This window comes from Pelobates fuscus, chromosome 1 (assembly GCF_036172605.1).
Source record: "Pelobates fuscus isolate aPelFus1 chromosome 1, aPelFus1.pri, whole genome shotgun sequence".
Classification (NCBI taxonomy): Eukaryota; Metazoa; Chordata; class Amphibia; order Anura; family Pelobatidae; genus Pelobates; species Pelobates fuscus.
In genome coordinates, this window is record NC_086317.1 from 474,216,431 (window position 1) to 474,239,369 (window position 22,939).

Here is a 22,939-nt window from a genome sequence, read left to right on the forward strand (position 1 = left end):
GTATCACACACACACAGTATCTATCCAGCCCGGTAGGTATCCCACACACACAGTATCTATCCAGCCCGGTAGGTATCACACACACACACACAGTATCTATCCAGCCCGGTAGGTATCACACACACAGTATCTATCCAGCCCGGTAGGTATCACACACACACAGTATCTATCCAGCCCGGTAGGTATCACACACACACAGTATCTATCCAGCCCGGTAGGTATCACACACACACACACAGTATCTATCCAGCCCGGTAGGTATCACACACACACACACAGTATCTATCCAGCCCGGTAGGTATCACACACACACACACAGTATCTATCCAGCCCGGTAGGTATCACACACACAGTATCTATCCAGCCCGGTAGGTATCACACACACAGTATATATCCAGCCCGGTAGGTATCCCACACACACAGTATATATCCAGCCCGGTAGGTATCACACACACACAGTATCTATCCAGCCCGGTAGGTATCACACACACACAGTATCTATCCAGCCCGGTAGGTATCACACACACACACACAGTATCTATCCAGCCCGGTAGGTATCACACACACACACACAGTATATATCCAGCCCGGTAGGTATCACACACACACACACAGTATATATCCAGCCCGGTAGGTATCACACACACACACACAGTATATATCCAGCCCGGTAGGTATCACACACACACACAGTATCTATCCAGCCCGGTAGGTATCACACACACAGTATCTATCCAGCCCGGTAGGTATCACACACACACAGTATCTATCCAGCCCGGTAGGTATCACACACACACAGTATCTATCCAGCCCGGTAGGTATCACACACACACAGTATCTATCCAGCCCGGTAGGTATCACACACACACAGTATCTATCCAGCCCGGTAGGTATCACACACACAGTATCTATCCAGCCCGGTAGGTATCACACACACAGTATATATCCAGCCCGGTAGGTATCACACACACACAGTATATATCCAGCCCGGTAGGTATCACACACACAGTATATATCCAGCCCGGTAGGTATCACACACACACAGTATCTATCCAGCCCGGTAGGTATCACACACAGTATATATCCAGCCCGGTAGGTATCCCACACACACAGTATCTATCCAGCCCGGTAGGTATCACACACACACACACAGTATCTATCCAGCCCGGTAGGTATCACACACACAGTATCTATCCAGCCCGGTAGGTATCACACACACAGTATCTATCCAGCCCGGTAGGTATCACACACACACAGTATCTATCCAGCCCGGTAGGTATCACACACACACAGTATCTATCCAGCCCGGTAGGTATCACACACACACACACACAGTATCTATCCAGCCCGGTAGGTATCACACACACACACACACAGTATCTATCCAGCCCGGTAGGTATCACACACACACACACACAGTATCTATCCAGCCCGGTAGGTATCACACACACACACACAGTATCTATCCAGCCCGGTAGGTATCACACACACACACACAGTATCTATCCAGCCCGGTAGGTATCACACACACACACACAGTATCTATCCAGCCCGGTAGGTATCACACACACACAGTATCTATCCAGCCCGGTAGGTATCACACACACACACACACAGTATCTATCCAGCCCGGTAGGTATCACACACACACACAGTATCTATCCAGCCCGGTAGGTATCACACACACACACAGTATCTATCCAGCCCGGTAGGTATCACACACACACACACAGTATCTATCCAGCCCGGTAGGTATCACACACACACACACAGTATCTATCCAGCCCGGTAGGTATCACACACACACACAGTATCTATCCAGCCCGGTAGGTATCACACACACACACAGTATCTATCCAGCCCGGTAGGTATCACACACACACACAGTATCTATCCAGCCCGGTAGGTATCACACACACACACAGTATCTATCCAGCCCGGTAGGTATCACACACACAGTATCTATCCAGCCCGGTAGGTATCACACACACACAGTATCTATCCAGCCCGGTAGGTATCACACACACAGTATCTATCCAGCCCGGTAGGTATCACACACACAGTATCTATCCAGCCCGGTAGGTATCACACACACAGTATATATCCAGCCCGGTAGGTATCACACACACACAGTATATATCCAGCCCGGTAGGTATCACACACACACACACACAGTATATATCCAGCCCGGTAGGTATCACACACACACAGTATCTATCCAGCCCGGTAGGTATCACACAGTATATACGGTACCCGGGCCGCCGCCGTTCTCCTCGCTCTCCGGGCCATGCCGGGCTGCAGGCCGCGCTGTGACCGACACCATCCGGGAGATCCGGACCGAGCGGGAATCACATCCCGACCTGACAGTAGCACCGGATATCCGGCCCCTGAGAGTGACGTTTCAGGGGCGGGGCCTCACAAATAGCGGCAAGGGCGGGGCTTCCCGAGACTGACAGCAAGGGCGGGGCTTGTAGAGACTGACAGTATGGGCGGGGCTTACCGAGACTGACACTAAGGGCGGGGCTTACCGAGACTCCAAGCACAATGCAGGGTCTATACATAAACAATACCAGAGTAACTGGCTGCAGGTATCCAGGTTACCAACCTAATAAATAATAACATAATAATAATAATAACCTCACCCACCTAATAAATAATAACATAATAATAACCTCACCCACCTAATAAATAATAACATAATAATAACCTCACCTACCTAATAAATAATAACATAATAATAACCTCACCCACCTAATAAATAATAACATAATAATAACCTCACCTACCTAATAAATAATAACATAATAATAACCTCACCCGCCTAATAAATAATAACATAATAATAACCTCACCCGCCTAATAAATAATAACATAATAATAACCTCACCCGCCTAATAAATAATAACATAATAATAACCTCACCTACCTAATAAATAATAACATAATAATAACCTCACCCGCCTAATAAATAATAACATAATAATAACCTCACCCACCTAATAAATAATAACATAATAATAACCTCACCTACCTAATAAATAATAACATAATAATAACCTCACCTACCTAATAAATAATAACATAATAATAACCTCACCTACCTAATAAATAATAACATAATAATAACCTCACCCGCCTAATAAATAGTAACATAATAATAACCTCACCCACCTAATAAATAATAACATAATAATAACATCACCTACCTAATAAATAATAACATAATAATAACCTCACCAACCTAATAAATAATAACATAATAATAACCTCACCTACCTAATAAATAATAACATAATAATAACCTCACCTACCTAATAAATAATAACATAATAATAACCTCACCCACCTAATAAATAATAACATAATAATAACCTCACCCGCCTAATAAATAATAGCATAATAATAACCTCACCAACCTAATAAATAATAACATAATAATAATAATAATAATAACCTCACCCGCCTAATAAATAATAACATAATCATAACCTCACCCGCCTAATAAATAATAACATAATAATAATAATAATAATAACCTCATCCGCCTCATAAATAATAACATAATAATAACCTCACCCGTCTAATAAATAATAACATAATAATAACCTCACCTACCTAATAAATAATAACATAATAATAATAATAATAATAATAATAACCTCACCCGCCTAATAAATAATAACATAATAATAATAACCTCACCTACCTAATAAATAATAATAACCTCACCCGCCTAATAAATAATAACATAATAATAACCTCACCCACCTAATAAATAATAACATAATAATAATAATAATAATAATAACCTCGCCCGCCTAATAAATAATAACATAATAATAACCTTACCCGCCTAATAAATAATAACATAATAACCTCACCTACCTAATAAATAATAACATAATAATAATAACCTCACCTACCTAATAAATAATAACATAATAATAATAATAACCTCACCCGCCTAATAAATAATAAGATAATAATAACCTCACCTACCTAATAAATAATAACATAATAATAATAACCTCACCCGCCTAATAAATAATAACATAATAATAACCTCACCTATCTAATAAATAATAACATAATAATAATAACCTCACCCACCTAATAAATAATAACATAATAATAATAACCTCACCCGCCTAATAAATAACATAATAATAATAATAATAATAACCTCATCCGCCTAATAAATAATAACATAATAATAATAACCTCACCCACCTAATAAATAATAACATAATAATAATAACCTCACCCGCCTAATAAATAATAACATAATAACTTAATAATAATAACCTCACCCACCTAATAAATAATAACATAATAATAACCTCACCTACCTAATAAATAATAACCTAATAATAATAACCTCACCAGCCTCTTAAGTAACGATTTTTCTTCTCTTTTTTTTTTTTTCTATTTTTGTGTCTGAGTTTAAGATTGAGCATGTTTGAGCCTGTATACCAGAAAACAGATACATCTCGTTTCTAGGCTTGCCTGGGAAGCTTATCCACCTATATAAGCCTAGAATTCACACACCGAGGCTACTTACCTGCAGGGTTTAATCATTAAGACATGAGTCTCTTCTCTAAGCTCGGTCATAAGCATCTAGCTCCCTATGATGGGTCGCCTCTAAGCATAACTTAAACCACTACTGTAACCATGCTTCACTGCAATAGCCTGTGTAACTTACCAGCAATATAGGCTTGTACACTCGTGTTATTACTACACTTTAAGTATGCTTTAACTACTTTTGCCTACTTATATTATATTATTATAAAATTGTGCCTGTAAATCAAAACCCCGCATGTTTAGCGAGGGAAATGCCTGAGGAATGCTGTCGGGGCACCTCAAGACTGTTTGTACCAACTCATTGCACTGCAAAAAAAAATAATTAAAAAAAAAAAAAAAAATAATAACATAATAATAATAATAATAATAATAATAATAACCTCACCCGCCTAATAAATAATAATAATAATAATAATAATAATAACCTCACCCGCCTAATAAATAATAACATAATAATAATAATAACCTCACCCCCTAATAAATAATAACATAATAATAATAATAATAAATAATAACTTCACCCATATAATAAATAACATAATAATAATAATAATAATAATAACCTCACCCGCCTAATAAATAATAACATAATAATAATAATAATAACAACTTCAAGGCAAAATCTACAAAAAATCTAAATATTGATACCGCACTCCACATTTAATGCTGAGAAAACAAGTATTTAATTAATATACTATGCAGGAAACTTCAATGAAAACAGGGAAAGAATTGATAATATGTACAAATATATTTACATAAAGATTAATGCCTGCATTGTGTACACTGATTATATACTAAGGATTTAGCCAATATTTGTAAATCTAAAGGAAAAAAATTAGTTAAATCATTGTATAAATTCATTCACAAATTACATATATGTATATAGTGCATACAGAGATTATTGCCCGGGGATAATTCATATTGTGGCAAACCTAGCCACTTCAGACTATAGAACTGGGTCTCTAAAGGTTGTCCTACACACTGCTGCCATATTGTGTTTGAATGTAAGTTACACTCTGTATTGAAATGTATGTTTTCCTGCATTCCTATAGTATTCGTATGCTGGCTTTTACATGGTCGTTTCACGAACAGCAACTTTACCTGCTGTTCGTGAAACGAATTAGGTACCGAACCCAAGCCCACACACTGAGGGTCGTGTGGCACCAATTACCAGGTTGCAACATTGTTGCAATCGGTAATTAAGTGCGTTCCTAGGTGGCCGTCGTTCAACTACCGACCACGCGGCGGTCGGCCATCTTGGAATCTTTGTCTCCCCAGCGGTGTTTGGTCCTCGAGCGCGTGGAACTAAAAACGGCTACTCGACGACACGAACACCGCTGTACTTCCAGGCCATTCGGGAGCTCCGGTCTTCTCCTATTGTGGTTCCCCATCGGTGTTCAGTACTTTTAAACAAATTAAATAAGTAAATGTATTTCGTGCGGCGTTCGGTTGTTTTAGCTGGGAACTGAGCGATATTCACACGAAATGTGCACTCAGACCCCAGCTATCTACCGAACGTCTGTTCGTGCAAATAATGTGAATATTGTTGGAGTTATGGATTTAAATGTGAAATGACGGTTCTGCTGCACGGAGGGATAATCCACTTAACGGTATATTTCAGTGGGAGTATCCCTCTCGTGCAGCAGTGCCTGATGGGAGAAATGCTCCAAATGTTAAGTCCCCCATGTAGTCCCTTACTGTATTACCCCTGCTATGTCAGTAAGGAAACCCCTTGCATGGGGACTTGCATAAATACTGGAAGCTTTGAATAAAAACCTCAGTTGACTCCCAGCACTGTGTTTCGTCCGGTTACTGGGGGATTTGGGATATTGCCTTACTTTTCAGCGCTGAATGTGGATTTACCTAATACCAGCGGAGATCGTGGGATTTAATATTGTTGCTCCGCTACAATTGGTGGCAAGCGACGGGATCCAACCTTACAGCCGAAAAGCGGTGTTCGTGTAAATTGAAACTACCGAACAAGGAAAGTGAAGGGCAATTCGTATGGGACAAAGAACCGAACAACGAGGTGAATGGAGATTGATTATGCTGCATTAAAACGGCAGACATTAAAGGAGCTACTGGAAGCCAGGGGTAAAGTAGCCAGCAATAAATCCAAAGCTGTGCTGATTACTGAACTGATGGAGGGAGACAGAGCTTGCAGCGCTACACCTCCACCAGCCATGGAAGAGACCCCATACCAGAGAGAACTGAGAACCAGGATGGAGTTTTTGCCGCAGCCAGTACCCATGGAGATAATGACCGTGCTGATGTCAGATGTACATGATGATCTGATGGCAAATCGTACACCGGAGACACCGTCCAGGGCAGAATCCATTACTGCCTCCATTTACGGACAGGTAAAACCCAAAATCCCATATCACGCATTTAAGATGTTTTGTGAAGAAAAGGATGCGATTGACGGGTATTTGCAAGATTTTGAGAGGCTGTGTGATTTGCATGACTTGGAACCGGCAGTATGGGTACTACTAGCAGGCAAACTGTCGGGTAGGGCAGCGGAAGCCTACCGCGCTGTACCCAGAGAGGACAGCAAGGATTATACAAAAGTAAAAAGGGCGATTCTAGAAAGATATGCCATTACCCCGGAGGCATACCGGCGCAAGTTCAGAGGCTTACACAAACCGGAGAAAGATTTGCATGCAGAGTGGGCGCACAAGCTGGACCAAGCATCACAAGGGTGGATACAAGCCAGCCACGCCACCACTATGGAGGAGCTGCGACAGCTGATGCTGTTAGAACAATTCTTTAATGGCTTGTCCCCAGAGGCACAAGAATGGGTGAGAGATCGAAAACCCCTCACCCTAACTGAAGCGGCCCGACTACCCGACCAGCATTTTGATGCCAGGAGGCATCACGGGCCCCTAACTAGGAATTATCCTCGACCCACCGTGCAACCCAGTACCTTCACGCCTACCGGTCCAACAGCACCACTGTCTAGACCAACGCAGGGGAATCCACCACCTCCCTCCCGATATAATGGCCGGGCTAACATCCAGTGTCACACATGCAAGCAGTGGGGACATATTTCCCGAGAGTGCACTCAGAACCGGAGCCAACAAGCGTGGAACCAAGTCCGACAGAATCTGGCACCAAGGGCCGCTGCCCATCATTACCAAGTAGCACCAGCCACCCAGGAGATATTTAGCGCTCAGGCAGAGGAACCCCTAGGAGTACTACACAAAGTGATGTCAGTCCGAGCCACCGACAACAGGCAACATCATCGCCAGCTAGTGACTCTGGGGGGGAAGAAAGTACAAGGGCTCCGAGATTCAGGAGCCACTCTAACGTTGGTAGCACCCCATTTGGTTCCAAGTTCAGCACACACTGGCGGATCAGTGGCAGTACGAGTGGCAGGGGGAGCAGTGTACCGGCTACCCACTGCCAAAGTACATTTGGATTGGGATGTGGGAGGGGACTGTAGAAGTGGGCCTCATGCAAAACTTACCGGCGGATGTTGTGCTGGGGAATGACTTGGGCCAGATGACCACAGGCTCCACACCAGGAAGCCCATCCAGTGACCACACGGCAACAGGCTCGCACCACAGTTCCACCAACACACTCTGAGGCTCAGGTAAGAGACCATGACCCCCACACGACACGTATGTCCTGGGATACCCCAACTAAATTCGAGGCAGAGGTGAAGTTAGACCCCACGCTACAGATATACAGGGACAGAGTACACACTGATCAGGCCGGGTTAGAGGGGGAGCGGTACACATGGGAGAAAGGGCTACTTTATCGCATTGCTGAAAGAGGAGTGGGGGGGTCGGTCACAGTGACGACTAAACAGTTAGTAGTTCCCCAGAAGTATAGGCAAGAGCTGCTTAGGATTGCTCACGACATCCCCTTGTCTGGGCATCTAGGGATGACACATACCCGATACAGGTTGACCCACGCTTTTTTCTGGCCAGGGATCTCCAAGGATGTGAGGCAGTACTGCACCTCATGTGACATTTGCCAGCGAGTGGGCAAGCGAGGTGACCGCCACAAAGCCAAGTTATGTCCTCTTCCCATTATTGAAGAACCCTTCAGTAGGGTGGCCGTAGACATAGTGGGGCCCTTCCCCAAGCCCAGTCCCTCCGGGAAAATATATATTTTAACCGTAGTGGACTATGCCACCCGGTACCCCGAGGCCATAGCCCTCTCCAATATTCATGCCGAAACTGTGGCAGAGGCCTTAATGAAAATATTTTCCAGGGTGGGCTTTCCCCAAGAAATCATATCAGATAGGGGCTTCAGTTCACCGCCGAGGTCACCCAACAAATGTGGAACATATGTGGCATTAAGCCAATAGTAAATTCTGCGTATCACCCCCAGTCCAATGGTCTATGCAAAAGGTTTAATGGTACGCTGAAGCAGATGCTCCGTACGTTTGGAGAGGCCCATAAAGACTGGGAGCGTTTCTACCCCATCTGCTCTTCGCATATAGAGAGGTACCCCAAGAGTCGACAGGGTTTTCCCCTTTCGAATTGCTGTTTGGGAGAAGGGTGCGAGGGCCTAATTAGAGAGCATTGGGGGGGAGAGAGTAGTCCAGATGGAACCCCTATTGTATCTTACGTACTGGAGTTCAGGGACCGCCTGGAGGCGCTAACTCAGGCTGTGCGCACCAACCTCCAGGCGGCCCAACAACGCCAGCGCCGCTGGTACGATAGGGGAGCCAGAGACCGCAGCTTTCAGGTGGGACAAAAAACCCGTCCACACAGACAAGCTGCAGGCCATCTGAACAGGAAGAACAGACAGAGCCCTCCAAGGGGGTTCAGTAGGGAGAGCGGCTAAGCCCTCAGGAGCGTGCCCAGGTACAAGAGCTGATTGTAGCTAAAGGGCCTACCTTCTCCAATTTGCCTGGGTACACTCCGCTAGCCACCCACCGAGTCGAAACCCCGGTACAGCTACCTATGCGGCAGACTCCATATCGTGTCCCTGAAGCAGTCAGGGCACACATGACGAATGAGATTGAAGAGATGTTGCAGCTAGGGGTTATCGAACCTTCCGATAGCCCCTATGCATCGTCGGTAGTGCTGATACCTAAGAAGGACGGCACGACACGTTTCTGTGTCGACTACCGGAGGCTAAATGACAAAACGGTGTCTGATGCCTATCCGATGCCCCGGATAGACGAGCTGCTGGATAAGATGGCACGGGGCCAGTATCTCACTACCATAGATTTATGGAAGGGATACTGGCAAATTCCACTAGCCGAGGATGCCATCCCCAAGTCGGCGTTTGTCACCCCGTTTGGCCTGTATCAATTTCGGGTCATGCCATTCGGGATAAAAAACGCCCCGGCAACCTTTCAGCGGATGGTAGATCGGCTATTGGATGGGTTCCAGGAATATGCATGCGCATACTTGGACGACATCGCCATATTTAGCCAGACCTGGGCCGAGCACCTACAACACATAGGAGCCATTCTGGATCGTATCAGAGAGGCAGGGTTAACACTGAAACCTAGCAAGTGTCATATAGGGATGGCGGAAGTGCAGTACTTGGGCCACCGGGTGGGGAGCGGGCAACAGAAACCCGAACCAGCCAAAATTGAAGCCGTAGCCAAATGGCCAACCCCTAGGACAAAGACCCAAGTGCTAGCGTTTCTAGGTACTGCAGGGTACTATAGAAAATTCGTGCCCAATTATAGTGCCCTGGTCAAACCCTTGACTGACTTGACCCGCAAGAACCTTCCTCGACAGGTTGTCTGGGCCCCAGAGTGTGATCAGGCATTCCAACAACTAAAGACTGCTCTAACCAATGCCCCTGTACTTGCTGCTCCTGATCCAACTAAAAGATTTCTTGTCCACACAGATGCTTCAATGTTTGGATTGGGAGCAGTGCTGAGCCAAGTTGGAGCAGATGGCAGAGAACATCCCGTAGCTTACCTGAGCCGAAAGTTATTGCCACGTGAAGTAAGCTACGCCGCCATTGAGAAAGAATGCCTGGCTGTGGTATGGGCCCTCAAAAAGTTACAGCCGTATTTGTATGGACAACCTTTCTCCTTACTCACAGATCACAACCCGTTGGTGTGGCTACACCGTGTGGCTGGGGACAATGCCAGGCTGCTGCTCTGGAGTTTTGCGCTGCAGCCCTTTGACTTCACAATTCATTATCGGCCAGGGAAGCAAAACGGTAACGCCGACGGGTTATCTAGACAAACTGAACTTGAACAGTGATCTGTGGGTACTCCCCCGGACATCCCCAAGCAGATCCGTTAGGATCAGACTGTGTATGCCTGCTTGGTTCTGGGGGAGCATTGTGGCAAACCTAGGCACTATAGAACTGGGTCTCTAAAGGTTGTCCTACACACTGCTGCCATATTGTGTTTGAATGTATTGAAATGTATGTTTGCCTGTATTCCTATAGTATTCGTATGCTAGCAGCCAAAAGCCGCTGGCATTTATATGGTCGTTTCACGAACAGCAACTTTACCGGCTGTTCGTGAAACGAATTAGGTACCGAACCCAAGCCCACACACTGAAGGTCGTGTGGCACCAATTACCAGGTTGCAACATTGTTTTAATCGGTAATTAAGTGCGTTCCTAGGTGGCCATCGTTCGACTACCGACCACGCGGCAGTCGGCCATCTTGGGTCCTTTGTTTCCCTAGCGGTGTTTGGTCGTCGAGCGCGTGGAACTAAAAACGGCTACTCGGCGACACGAACACCGTTGTACTTCCAGGCCGTTCGGGAGCTCCGGTCTTCTCCTATTGTGGTTCCCCATCGGTGTTCGGTACCTTTAAGCAAATTAAATAAGTAAATGTATTTCGTGCGGCGTTCGGTTGTTTTAGCTGGGATCTGAGCGATATTCACATGAAATGTGCACTCAGACCCCAGCTATTTACTGAACGTCTGTTCGTGCAAATAATGTGAATATTGTTGGAGTTATGGATTTAAATGTGAAATGCCGGTTCTGCTGCACAATCCACTTAACGGCATATTTCAGTGGGAGTATCCCTCTCGTGCAGCAGTGCCTGATGGGAGAAATGCTCCAAATGTTAAGTCCCCCATGTAGTCCCTTACTGTATTACCCCTGCTATGTCAGTAAGGAAACCCCTTGCATGGGGACTTGCATAAATACTGGAAGTTTTGAATAAAGACCTCAGTTGACTCCCAGCACTGTGTTTCGTCCGGTTACTGGGGGATTTGGGATATTGCCTTACTTTTCAGCGGTGACTGTGGATTTACCTTAATACCAGCGGAGATCGTGGGATTTAATATTGCCGCTCCGCTACACATATAATGTCCTGAATTCATTTACGGTAATCTGATTTACAAATATTGGCTAAATCTTTTGTATATAATCAGTGTACACAATGCAGGCAGCAATCTTCATGTAAATATCTTTGTACATATCAATACTTTCCCATTTTTTGATTGAAGTGATGCATAGTATATTAGTGAAATACTTTTTGTCCCAGCATCAAATTTGGAGTGCAGTATCAATATTTAGTTTTTTGCAGGGTCTATACAGTCACTGGGTGTTACATAGAAACATAGAATGTGACGGCAGATAAGAACCATTCGGCCCATCTAGTCTGCACAATTTTCTCAATACTTTCATTAGCCTTATCTTATAGTTAGGATAGCCTTATGTCTATCGCACGCATGCTTAAACTCCTTTACTGTGTTAACCTCTACCACTTCAGCTGGAAGGCTATTCCATGCATCCACTACCCTCTCAGTAAAGTAATACTTCCTGATATTATTTTTAAACCTTTGTCCCTCTAATTTAAGACTATGTCCTCTTGTTGTGGTAGTTTTTCTTCTTTTAAAGATAGTCTCCTCCTTTACTGTGTTGATTCCCTTTATGTATTTAAATGTTTCTATCATATCCCCCGTCTCGTCTTTCCTCCAAGCTATACATGTTAAGTTCCTTTAACCTTTCCTGGTAAGTTTTATCCTGCAATCCATGAACCAGTTTAGTAGCCCTTCTCTGAACTCTCTCTAAGGTATCAATATCCTTCTGGAGATACGGTCTCCAGTACTGTGTACAGTACTCCAAGTGAGGTTATAAGTATATAGATATAATAAACCCATAGTCACTGGGTGTTACATGTATATAGATATAATAAACCAACAGTCACTGGGTATTACATGTATATAGATATAATAAACCAACAGTCACTGTGTGTTACATGTATATAGATATAATAAACCAACAGTCACTGAGAGTTATATGTATATAGATATAATAAAGCAACAGTCACTGAGAGTTACATGTATATAGATATAATAAACCAACAGTCACTGGGTGTTACATGTATATAGATATAATAAAGCAACAGTCACTGAGAGTTATATGTATATAGATATAATAAAGCAACAGTCACTGAGAGTTACATGTATATAGATATAATAAACCAACAGTCACTGGGTGTTACATGTATATAGATATAATATACCAACAGTCACTGGGTGTTATATGAAAACCAGCAGCAGCTCTATATGCTGTGTACCCCACTGTCACACACTGTATATAGGCTGTGACCCCCAAGTTGGGAAAGTGACCAGCAGATTCCAGGAGGGATATCAGAGATCGCTGTCCATACTGTGCTGAACCCTCAGACTCCCAGGTCTCTGGCATAGTTGCCAGTTGTGTTCAAGTTGTAGACTATCCCGGGTAATTCACTCTCCAGGTACAGTCACGGCAAGTGCGCCTTTCAGTCAACGTCAATGAAACGGCACAGGCGACCACCTTAGGGCGCACCGGCTTTGGGGTGCAAGATTCGAGTGACTGGCAGGAAGGGACAGGAGGGGAGAGCTCAAAGGGGCAGGAGGGGCGAGCACTAAGAGGAGGGAACTACGGGACAGAAAGGGGAGAGCTCTAAAGGACAGGAGCGGAGATCACTAAGTGAGGGGAAAGCGCTAAGGGACAGGAGGGGAGAGCGTTAAAAAGCATGAGGGGAGGCAGGCCCGTCGCTAGCGGACAGGCAAACCAAGCAACTGGTGGAGTAAGAAGGACACGGGGAGGGGGGAGTAAGAAGGACACAGGGAGAGGGGAGTAAGAAGGACACAGGGAGGTGGGAGGGGAGTAAGAAGGACACAGGGAGGGGGAGGGGGAGAAAGAAGGACACAGGGAGGGGGGAGGGGAGTAAGAAGGACACAGGGAGGGGGAGGGGGAGTAAGAAGGACACAGGGAGGGGGAGGGGGAGTAAGAAGGACACAGGGAGAGGGAGGGGGAGTAAGAAGGACACAGGGAGGGGGAATAAGAAGGACACAGGGAGGGGGAGGGGGGAGTAAGAAGGACACAGGAGGGGGAGGGGGGAGTAAGAAGGACACGGGAGGGGGAGGGGGGAGTAAGAAGGACACAGGGAGGGGGTAGGTAAGTAAGAAGGACACAGGGAGGGTGGGAGGGGAGTAAGAAGAACATAGGGAGGGGGAGGGAGAAGAGTAAAAAGAACACAGGGAGAGGAGATGAGGAGAACACAGGGAGGGGGGTGAGGAGAAGCGGAGATGAAGAGAACACGGGGGGTGAGGAGAATACTGGGGGAGTGAGAAGAGACTGGTAGGGGAGGGTGGGGGGAGAGGAAAGACCACTAAGGGGCAGGGCAGAGCTCTAAGCAGTATTTGCACTGTAAACCTTTTTTATTTATATAAAGTGTGGGTGAACTTAAACTGTATGGCTATGCTGTGGTTCCTGTAGGCTTTGCATGCATGTGGGGGGCAGGGAGAGGGGGTTGGGGTTTGGGGGGGCCTCCATGTCCATTTTGCTTGGGGCCCCCAAATTCCTTCAAACGTCCCTGAGGGGAGGAGAGATCACTGAGAGAGGGGAGAGCTCTAAGTGAGGGGAGAGCACTAAGGGACAGGAGGAGAGGAGACCACTAAGAGACAGGGGGAGGGGAGTGAAAGAAATCATTAAGTAATGGCGGTGTTGAAGAGACACAGAGAGGCTGTGGAAGGGGCTTAAGAGAACCACAAAGGGGTTTGTAGCCCCATGTAGCCAGAGCGCAGCTAAGCGGAAAAAGGCCTTGACAGGGGTTAGGAGGCGGGCTTAGGAGGAAGTAAGCAAGGGTGGGATTATGGGTAAGTAGGATGGGCTATTTAAATGAGCAGCCATCTTAGGTGAGTCATTCTAACTTTCTACCCGGTTGAGTTTGTCCCACCCACCCTCCCTTTGTTTGTTATGTGTTTATTTAACCCGTTTCTTTCACAGCGGCGGGACGGGGAGCCGAAGGAGAGAAAATAGGCTCCCCTGGATGAACGTGAGGTGGAATAACAGATTGTGGTCATCGGTGGTTGAGAGGTTTCGAGTCCTGGAGGTGACTCAGAACCTGGTGGGGCAGGGGTATCCGGGTATACCCCTGCCGTGGTTAATGGTTGGTTGGTACTTTGGAATGTTGGTGGATGTTATAAATATGTTATAAATATGTATAGGTGTTATTATATGGGGGTCATTGCCTTTTGTATGGTAGCCGAAGGAACAGGATGCCAGGGGGCGGAGTATGGGGGGCAATGACCCATGTTTAATATGTTAATTTATTATTGTTATTATTATTATTATTATTATTATTATGATAATTATTGGTTAATAAAGCTGTGGACAAATTTCCCCAAAATACTTAGTGTCTGTGTGTTATTGGGTTAGGTTATGGGGGTGGTTTGTCCTGGATTCCGACTGCCCAAATGGCGACTATACACCTGTCAGGTAGGGGAGTAAAATACACACAGAGGTACTCGGGAGGGAGACACACAGAGTCGCTCGTGAGATAAACATATAGAGTGGCCTGGGAAGGACAAAGACACACAGAGGGGCCTGGGGGTGGAAGAGACAAATACAAAAGATGAGAAGAGTAAAATACACAAAGGGGCTAGGGGAGTAAGACAAGCAAAGTGGTTGGGAGGATGTAGGAGACATACAAAGAGAAAAACAGCAGGCTTGCAAGAGATACACTAAAGGGGGGAGTAAGACACAAAAGTACACACAGTGCATCCATTACACACCCCCAATGAATTCCTTACACACACACACAAACACAATGCATCCCTTGCACACATACACAGAAACACACATTGCATCCCTTACACACACACTGCTTCTCTTACACACACTCAATACACTCCTTACAAACACACACGGCGTTCCTTAAACATACAAACACAGAATCACACAATGCATCCCTTACACACAAACAGAAACACACAATGCATCCCTTACCCACAAACACACAGCATCCACAACACACACACTACATCCCTTACATAAACTTGTATCCCTATACACTACATTCCATTAGCGCACACACACATTACATCCCTACAATAACACATAACACATCCCTTACACACATACACTCCACTCCCTGTGAGCGAACTCATTGGTGGGCCATGTAGGTGAACTTATTGTCCGCCCTTGTGGCCATGATCACAGCCAGGCCCTGGGCAGAGAGCCTGTTCTACACCAGATAAGTGGAGCCAGACTGCAGCCAGAGTCCATCATCATTCTCTTGTCCTTATCTGGTTGTAAGTAGGCAATTTAGTATATTATTAGTGGCACTAATCTCTAATTGACCTCACATTAAAGGGACACTATAGTCACCAGAACCACTTTTTTTCCTCTTTTTGTTTTCCTTTTGCTCCCGTTTCTCTCATTAATTCCATTCTGTAAATTCCCTTCTATATCTTTAATTTCCTATTTTTTTTTTATAAATTCTTTATTTTTCTTGTGCATAAGATAACATACAAGCTTGCAGAGCCACGACAGCAGGTGCAAGCATTTTAACAATATTTATGTACGTGGCAGAAAAACAGCACATTTTATATATATATATTGAGAATAACAAGCTTTGATGCATTAGTAAAACGTAGTGTTAATGCTAGCTACATAGGCTTTTGAAAATAATGGTTATGCTTAGAGTTATAGGTGTGTGGCATAGCATGTATGAGGAGAGTAATCTTTGTTACTTCGTTAAGCAGGCTGAGATATGTGTACATGGAGTACGTATGAGAGGTTAGATTATGCGCCTAGATTGAATGTACTCCTATGGCTATCGCATGGTACAACATAGAATTAGTAGAACATAAGATTAATAGTGCCAGCTAGAAAGTAAAGTAATATAATAAAATAAAATAATGCCTATATATCAGGCTAATATCACAGGATGCTGACTAGTCCACTGAAACTCAACAGAATAACATAAAAATACCGTATTTATCGGCGTATAACACGCGCCGGCGTATAACACGCACCTCTTTTTCAGAAGGAAATTTCCACCCCTCCCATAGTATTCCCCCCCCTCATCCCATAGTGTTCCCCCCCCCCTTTCCATAGTATTCTTCCCCCCCTCCCATAGTATTCTCCCCCCCTCCCATAGTATTCTCCCCCCATAGTATTCTCCCCCCCCCTCATCCCATAGGGTTCCCCCCCCTTCCATAGTATTCTTCACCCCCTCCCATAGTATTCTCCCCCCCATAGTATTCTCCCCCCCTTCCATAGTGTTCCCCCCTCATCCCATAGTGTTCCCCCCCTTCCATAGTATTCTTCCCCCCTCCCATAGTATTCTCCACCCCCCATAGTGCCCCTCCCATAGTGTGTCCCCCCTCCCATAGTGTCCCCTAGTGCACTTTCCCTCTGTCCCATATTTACTTACCTGTCTTGAAGCGTGGGCCGGCTTCACAGCGCGCACCGCGGTACTGGAACTTAAATTTCAGGTTCCGGTTTCCGGCGGGACTGAAAGGAAGTGTGCACACAATAGTGTGCACACTTCCTTTCAGTCCCGCCGGAAACCGGAACCTGAAATTTAAGTTCCAGTACCGCGGTGCGCGCTGTGAAGCCGGCCCACACTTCAAGACAGGTAAGTAAATGTGGGATATCGGCGTATAACACGCACCCATGATTTTCTCCCTATTTTCAGGGAGAAAAAGTGCGTGTTATACGCCGATAAATACGGTAATCATGCTGCATTAGCTTGGCTCCGTCTGTTGTCTCTTTATACAGCTCAATGTTCTTCTTGTGCGTTCTTGTGGCCTGTCAGCCGATCCCTGTCGCCCCCAGGGGCCTGTGTTGTGTGGTCATGTACAGGCTCGGGTCTGCCTTAATATGGCAGGATGAGGGACGCCAGGCTTGTGTGTGGGCTTGTGACTTTAGGTGGCTGTCCCGGGAGTCTCTCATGACCCTGTCCTTGGATTTCGTTTGGGGCTGCAGCTTGGAGGAGTGTTTGTACCTTGGCAGCCTGTTCCATCGTATGAGGGCTGTTTGCCGTGGTCGCAGTCGCTCCGGTCCGCATGTTGGCTGGGGGGGTCGCTGTAGGAGACGCCATCTTCCCGTTCGCTTCCCCCTGTGAGGAGTATCTCGTGGTCGGGAGCGTGCTCTCGGTAGGTGCTTTCTCAGAGCTTGTGCCTCTGCTTGCCTTTCCGCTAATTTCCTCCAGAAGGCTGCAAATATCGCATCCAGCCGTGTGAGGATATCGGGTCGCTGTGCTGTGTCTCGTGGTTCTGCAACTTCCGACGCCATCTTGGTGATGTTTAGTCCTGTTTGAGGTTGGTTCCCCCGGGCCTGTAGGGGTCTGATCGAGACCGGGATAACCCCCGCCGGTCCAGAGGGGGGGGAACGAGGGCCCAAACGCCAGCCATTTTTCCCTGGGCGCTGCCGGGGAGCAGCCGTCTCCCCCGCGTCTACCAGGTTTGTAGGCCGCAGTTGTCGTATTGGTGATTTCTGCAGGGTTGGTCGCATGCTTGGCATCGTTGTGTTCCCTGCGAGTTCACCTCTCGGTTGGTGACCCCGTTGGATCATTTGGGCGCTGTTTATGGCTGGTATGTGGCTATTATTGCCCAGATGAGCAGGAGCTATACTGTTCTGCGTCCTCTCGGCTCAGCGGTCGAGCACCGCCCCCTTCAGCTGCTTTTTTTATTCACTTCCCAATCTAATTATTTTTGTGAACTAATGTATGTTCTATGGCAGGGGTCGGCAACCTGGGGTGCATTTGAGCGGCACGCAAGGCTGCCGCCCGCTCTACACTGGGGGAAAGCAGAGAGGAACTTGCGCGGCGGCGGAACTTCCAGCATCGCAAGAACTTGCGATCTGGAGTTCCGCCTATTAGGCTGTTCTTACCTCAGCTCCAATGACGTCGGCCACTGTGTGCACTGCCTCCAGCCCTCCCACTCTGTCAGCAGCATCATCAGCCCCCCTCCTGCCTAACCTTAAGCCCCACCTCCAGCCCAGGCTTTAACACCACCTCCAGCCCTCCCACTCTGTTAGCAGCATCCTCTGCCTGGATGACTTATTTACAGGTCAATCCAAGCTAATCTGTGTGGGGATTTTTGTTTATGTGAGCCAATCAGAAGCAGTAGTGATCATAGGGGTCACTTCTGCTCCTGACTGTGTCACAAAATCAGATTGCCTTGTCCCTTGTGTCTGCCACTGCTACTATCCTTGTGTCTGCTACTGCAAGCTCTTGGAGCCATTCCTGCAGTGTGAGAGACTAGGAGAGATCAGATATGAAGTGTGACCAGTAGGCTCAGCAACAATGTGTCACATCACACTCCACCATCCACACACACAAACCACACTCAGCTGCCCTGCCACATCGCCAAAACCCTCACACAAATCACACTCAGACAACCATACACACAACAGCTACCCCCACGAAATATACATCACAATCAGCCACACAATACACAGACATTTTTTACATAATTCCACACACAGTAGTAGAACACTGATGCAATCTGAACCACATAACTGAGTTTTATTGCTATGGAGCTCTGTGATGAAATTATGCACTCACTTTGATTTTATGGGGGCCCAAGAGCTGGCCATCTGTGGGCCCCAAGGGTCAGACAACCAGTTGCTTTCCAGGCAGGCGCCGTTTAGTTATGCCGGGCATCACTAAGCTAAGTCCACACTAAAAGTATTCTGTTCCCACGGAGATCATCTTTTTCTTCTGTTATAAATTCAGCATTGGATTGCACCTAGATACATAGATAGCATGCCCCTACGTCCTCAATGGACAAAAGTCATCATTATGATAACCTCACCAGAGGCGTAGCAGGTGCTCCATGGCGGCTGACCCAGCAGGAGTTTTTTAAATCTATTTTTAAAATCAGACATTTTGTTACCAAGAAATCACAGACTGTTAAACTAAGACATTTGTACCAATCAAACCATGTGAGAATTAAAGGGAAACGATCCGTTTTTCTGGCACTGGAGGGTCCCTCTCCCTCCCACCCACCAATCCCCGGTTACTAAAGGGGTGAAAACCCCTTCAGTCACTTACCTGGGACAGCGGCGATGTCCCTCGCCGCTGTCTCCGCCTCCGCGACGCTCCTCCTAGTGATTACGTCGGCCGGTGGGCGAGACTAATCTCGCTCACCGGCCGAGGAGACCTAATGCGCATGCGCGGAAATGCTGCGCATGCGCATTACGTCTCCCCATAGGAAAGCATTGAAAAATCATTTCAATGCTTTCCTATGGGGTTTTGAGCGACGCTGGAGGTCCTCACACAGCGTGAGGACGTCCAGCGACGCTCTAGCACAGGTTTCCTGTGCTAGAACCCAGGAAGTGACCTCTAGTGGCTGTCTAGTAGACAGCCACTCGAGGTGGAGTTAACCCTGCAATGTAATTATTGCAGTTTATGAAAAACTGCAATAATTACACTTGCAGGGTTAAGGATAGTGGGAGTTGGCACCCAGACCACTCCAATGAGCAGAAGTGGTCTGGGTGCCTGGAGTGTCCCTTTAAGAGTAATTAAATTTTTTTGTTTATACTACCTCAACTAGGAATTCAGTGGCTAAGATGCACCAGCTGCTGTGTAATATAAAATTTGCATCATTTTTTATCTATCAATGGGGACAGTTTGCCATTATCCCATTATACACCCAGTACGTGATATTTTTTCAGTTTTGTTACCGCGTAAAACAAAGACGTTAAGCTCTTTTTGCGATCTGATATTCCTTCAATATAAAAAAAAGGGCAGAATTAAAAAACTAAAACGAGGGGGGCGGGGCCGAACCGCAGAGCTGAGCAGCAGCAGCCATTAACAGCTCCTGCATCACACTACTAAAAAAGCGAGATAACCCTACCAAAACGGCACCTAGAAGCCAGACCGGGACCACCAAGCGATGGGGGAAATCGGGACAAACAAAATGATGCCTTACAAGCGACGATCGACCCGACCCACGCCACTCGTACCGGTGAGGCCTACTAGCTTGGCGGGAGAAGTGGCCGCCCTTCTGCAGCCGAAAACTAAGGGACAACCATCTCAGGGCCCTCGTTCCCCCCCCCCTGGACCGGCGGGGGATATCCCGGTCCTACCCCACATACCCATCCAGCCACACCAGACCCAAGCGTCAAGACCACAAAGTCCGGGGAACGCAGATGGAGCCTACAAAATGGCGGTCGGCACATGCTCCACTGCCGTGCACACGATCAAGAGGGAAACGGAGCTACGGTACGACCGCATATTCAGGGCGACCTGGGAGAAGCTGCAGGCTCTACTGTGGCCCCAGGAAATGGAATCCTCCTCTGGCGGGACGCTGCAGGGACTGAAGCGAATGAGCACAGCGACAAAGGGAACTAACCCCACTCTTAAAACGGACACTCACGAGAAAGGGCCCGGCCCACCACTGCCCAAACGGAGCATTGCCGCAACTAAACTCAAACCTCACCAAACTAAGGGGACTCCCACTGCACAACACCACAGCCAGCCTCGCTGCAAAGCGATGACCCAACGAAGATCCAAAAGATCCAAAAGGGGCAAAACCCACCCAGGCAGACTAAGGGGACGGCAGACCGTCAAGCCTGAACTGACAAACACCGCCACACGGCCACAGCATCGCTCAGCGCAACTTACAGCCAGGACCCCAGGAAGTTTACCAGGCGAGCCTGTAACCTCCACGGCCGCTCCTTTCCTCTGCACATCCAGACCGCGGAGCAAGGAGCCCAGACACCCACAGCAGGGACCAGCACGGAGGGAGCCATCGAGACCAAGCGCTGGATCCCCTCAAACGCCCATCACATTGTGGGGCACCCTACTCCAGCCGCATGGTCCAGCCTACCGACTACAAACAAACCCGCTCGACCACTGCACCACAGCGCGGCGTCATGGACGACCACGGCAGGGCCCTGTACAGCCCCAACGAGGCATAGGGTGAACCATGCTGGGGAAATCGGGACTCTAGTTCTCTAGCCGGGTGTCCTGCCAAAACACCTTAAGCCACAGCACGAACTTGGGGAACCGTTATCTTATCTCCCGGCTTGTTTGGTGAGGGACTCCTGCCTGGGGGGCCTCAGGGGGTTTATTATTTTTCTTATCCTTATACCTTTTTATGTTTACCACTCGCAATCTAAGTGAGTCCAAACAACTTACCTAATCAGCCAATGTTACCTTTTACATGTACTCTACCAAATTGTGTTTCTGCATGCTTATTAACATAAAAGCGTTTACTTTCCTAAAAATGCTATACAACATGCCCTAAGTTCTCAGCATAACTACTATTGAAACCTGCATATATAGCCTAGCTACTCTACTATCATTTACTCCAGCGTTCCTAGCCTGTTATTTCTAACAATATAAAATGTGCTATTTTATCTGCCATGTCATTGATTGCTATTGAATTGCTTGCATCTGCTGTCGTGGCTCTGCAAGCTTGTATGTTATCTTATGCACAAAAAAAAAAAAATAAAGAATTTAAAAAACTAAAACAAAACAACACTAAACAGCTGAGCTAATTTCTTTCTGATCTGTACATCCCATCTTCCATATTTATTTTAAATACGGTTATTCAGTAAAACTTAAATTTAAAATTCACTTTGAATTGTCACTACAGAGAATAACCCTGTAAGTGAGAGTGTATCAATCTAAGTTTTGGGATGTAATTAGAGTATGTGGTGTACATAATAATATTTAAGAAGAATAGCAGAATACTTACATTAAGGGGTGGCATGTTTCAGTGGAATGTAGTGTATCTTGGTCCCCAGTCCCAGTGTTACTGAAGGCTTGCAGGGCAGTGTAATGACAGCCAGGGTGATTTGCTCTATAGGGTCATTACATACAAAATACATGTCAGCACATGTCTGATGTGAGGGAATTTCCCAGCTCAAACAGCAGGTAGCAGAAAATCATCCACCCAGACAGATAGTGATTTATCTGAGGTAGTAATACCAGCAATAAAAATGGCCAAATAAATGTCCACGTTGTACTTTGTACATTTATATTTAGATTGTAAGCTCTTTGGAGCAGGAATCTCCACTCCTAAGCAGTGGCGGCTCTAGACTTGGCGAGGCCTTAGGCGAAATTCATACATGAGGCCCCCACTAACACCATTATTGGAAAAAAATTGCAGTTGACTTGTGTGTGTGTATATAAGAAGCTGTAGATATATTGAAAGGAAGCTTGCAGTACTGGATATAGA

General features: G+C 46.2%; 1 protein-coding gene across 2 annotated transcripts in view; it reads right to left on the bottom strand.

Moving 5' to 3' along the window:
- The window catches only part of RNF169 (ring finger protein 169), a 36,716-nt gene extending 14,182 nt beyond the window's left edge, over nucleotides 1-22,534 (bottom strand). The window contains exon 1 of one of the 2 annotated variants that reach the window (XM_063432005.1): nucleotides 22,457-22,534. In XM_063432005.1, coding sequence (XP_063288075.1) covers nucleotides 22,457-22,471 — 15 coding nt within the window. In that variant the 5' untranslated portion in view covers nucleotides 22,472-22,534. Of the gene's footprint in view, nucleotides 1-2,253; nucleotides 2,378-22,456 lie in introns of those variants that run through there. The other variant, XM_063431996.1, reaches the window with a different exon arrangement.
- Nucleotides 22,535-22,939: the final 405 nt, after the last annotated feature.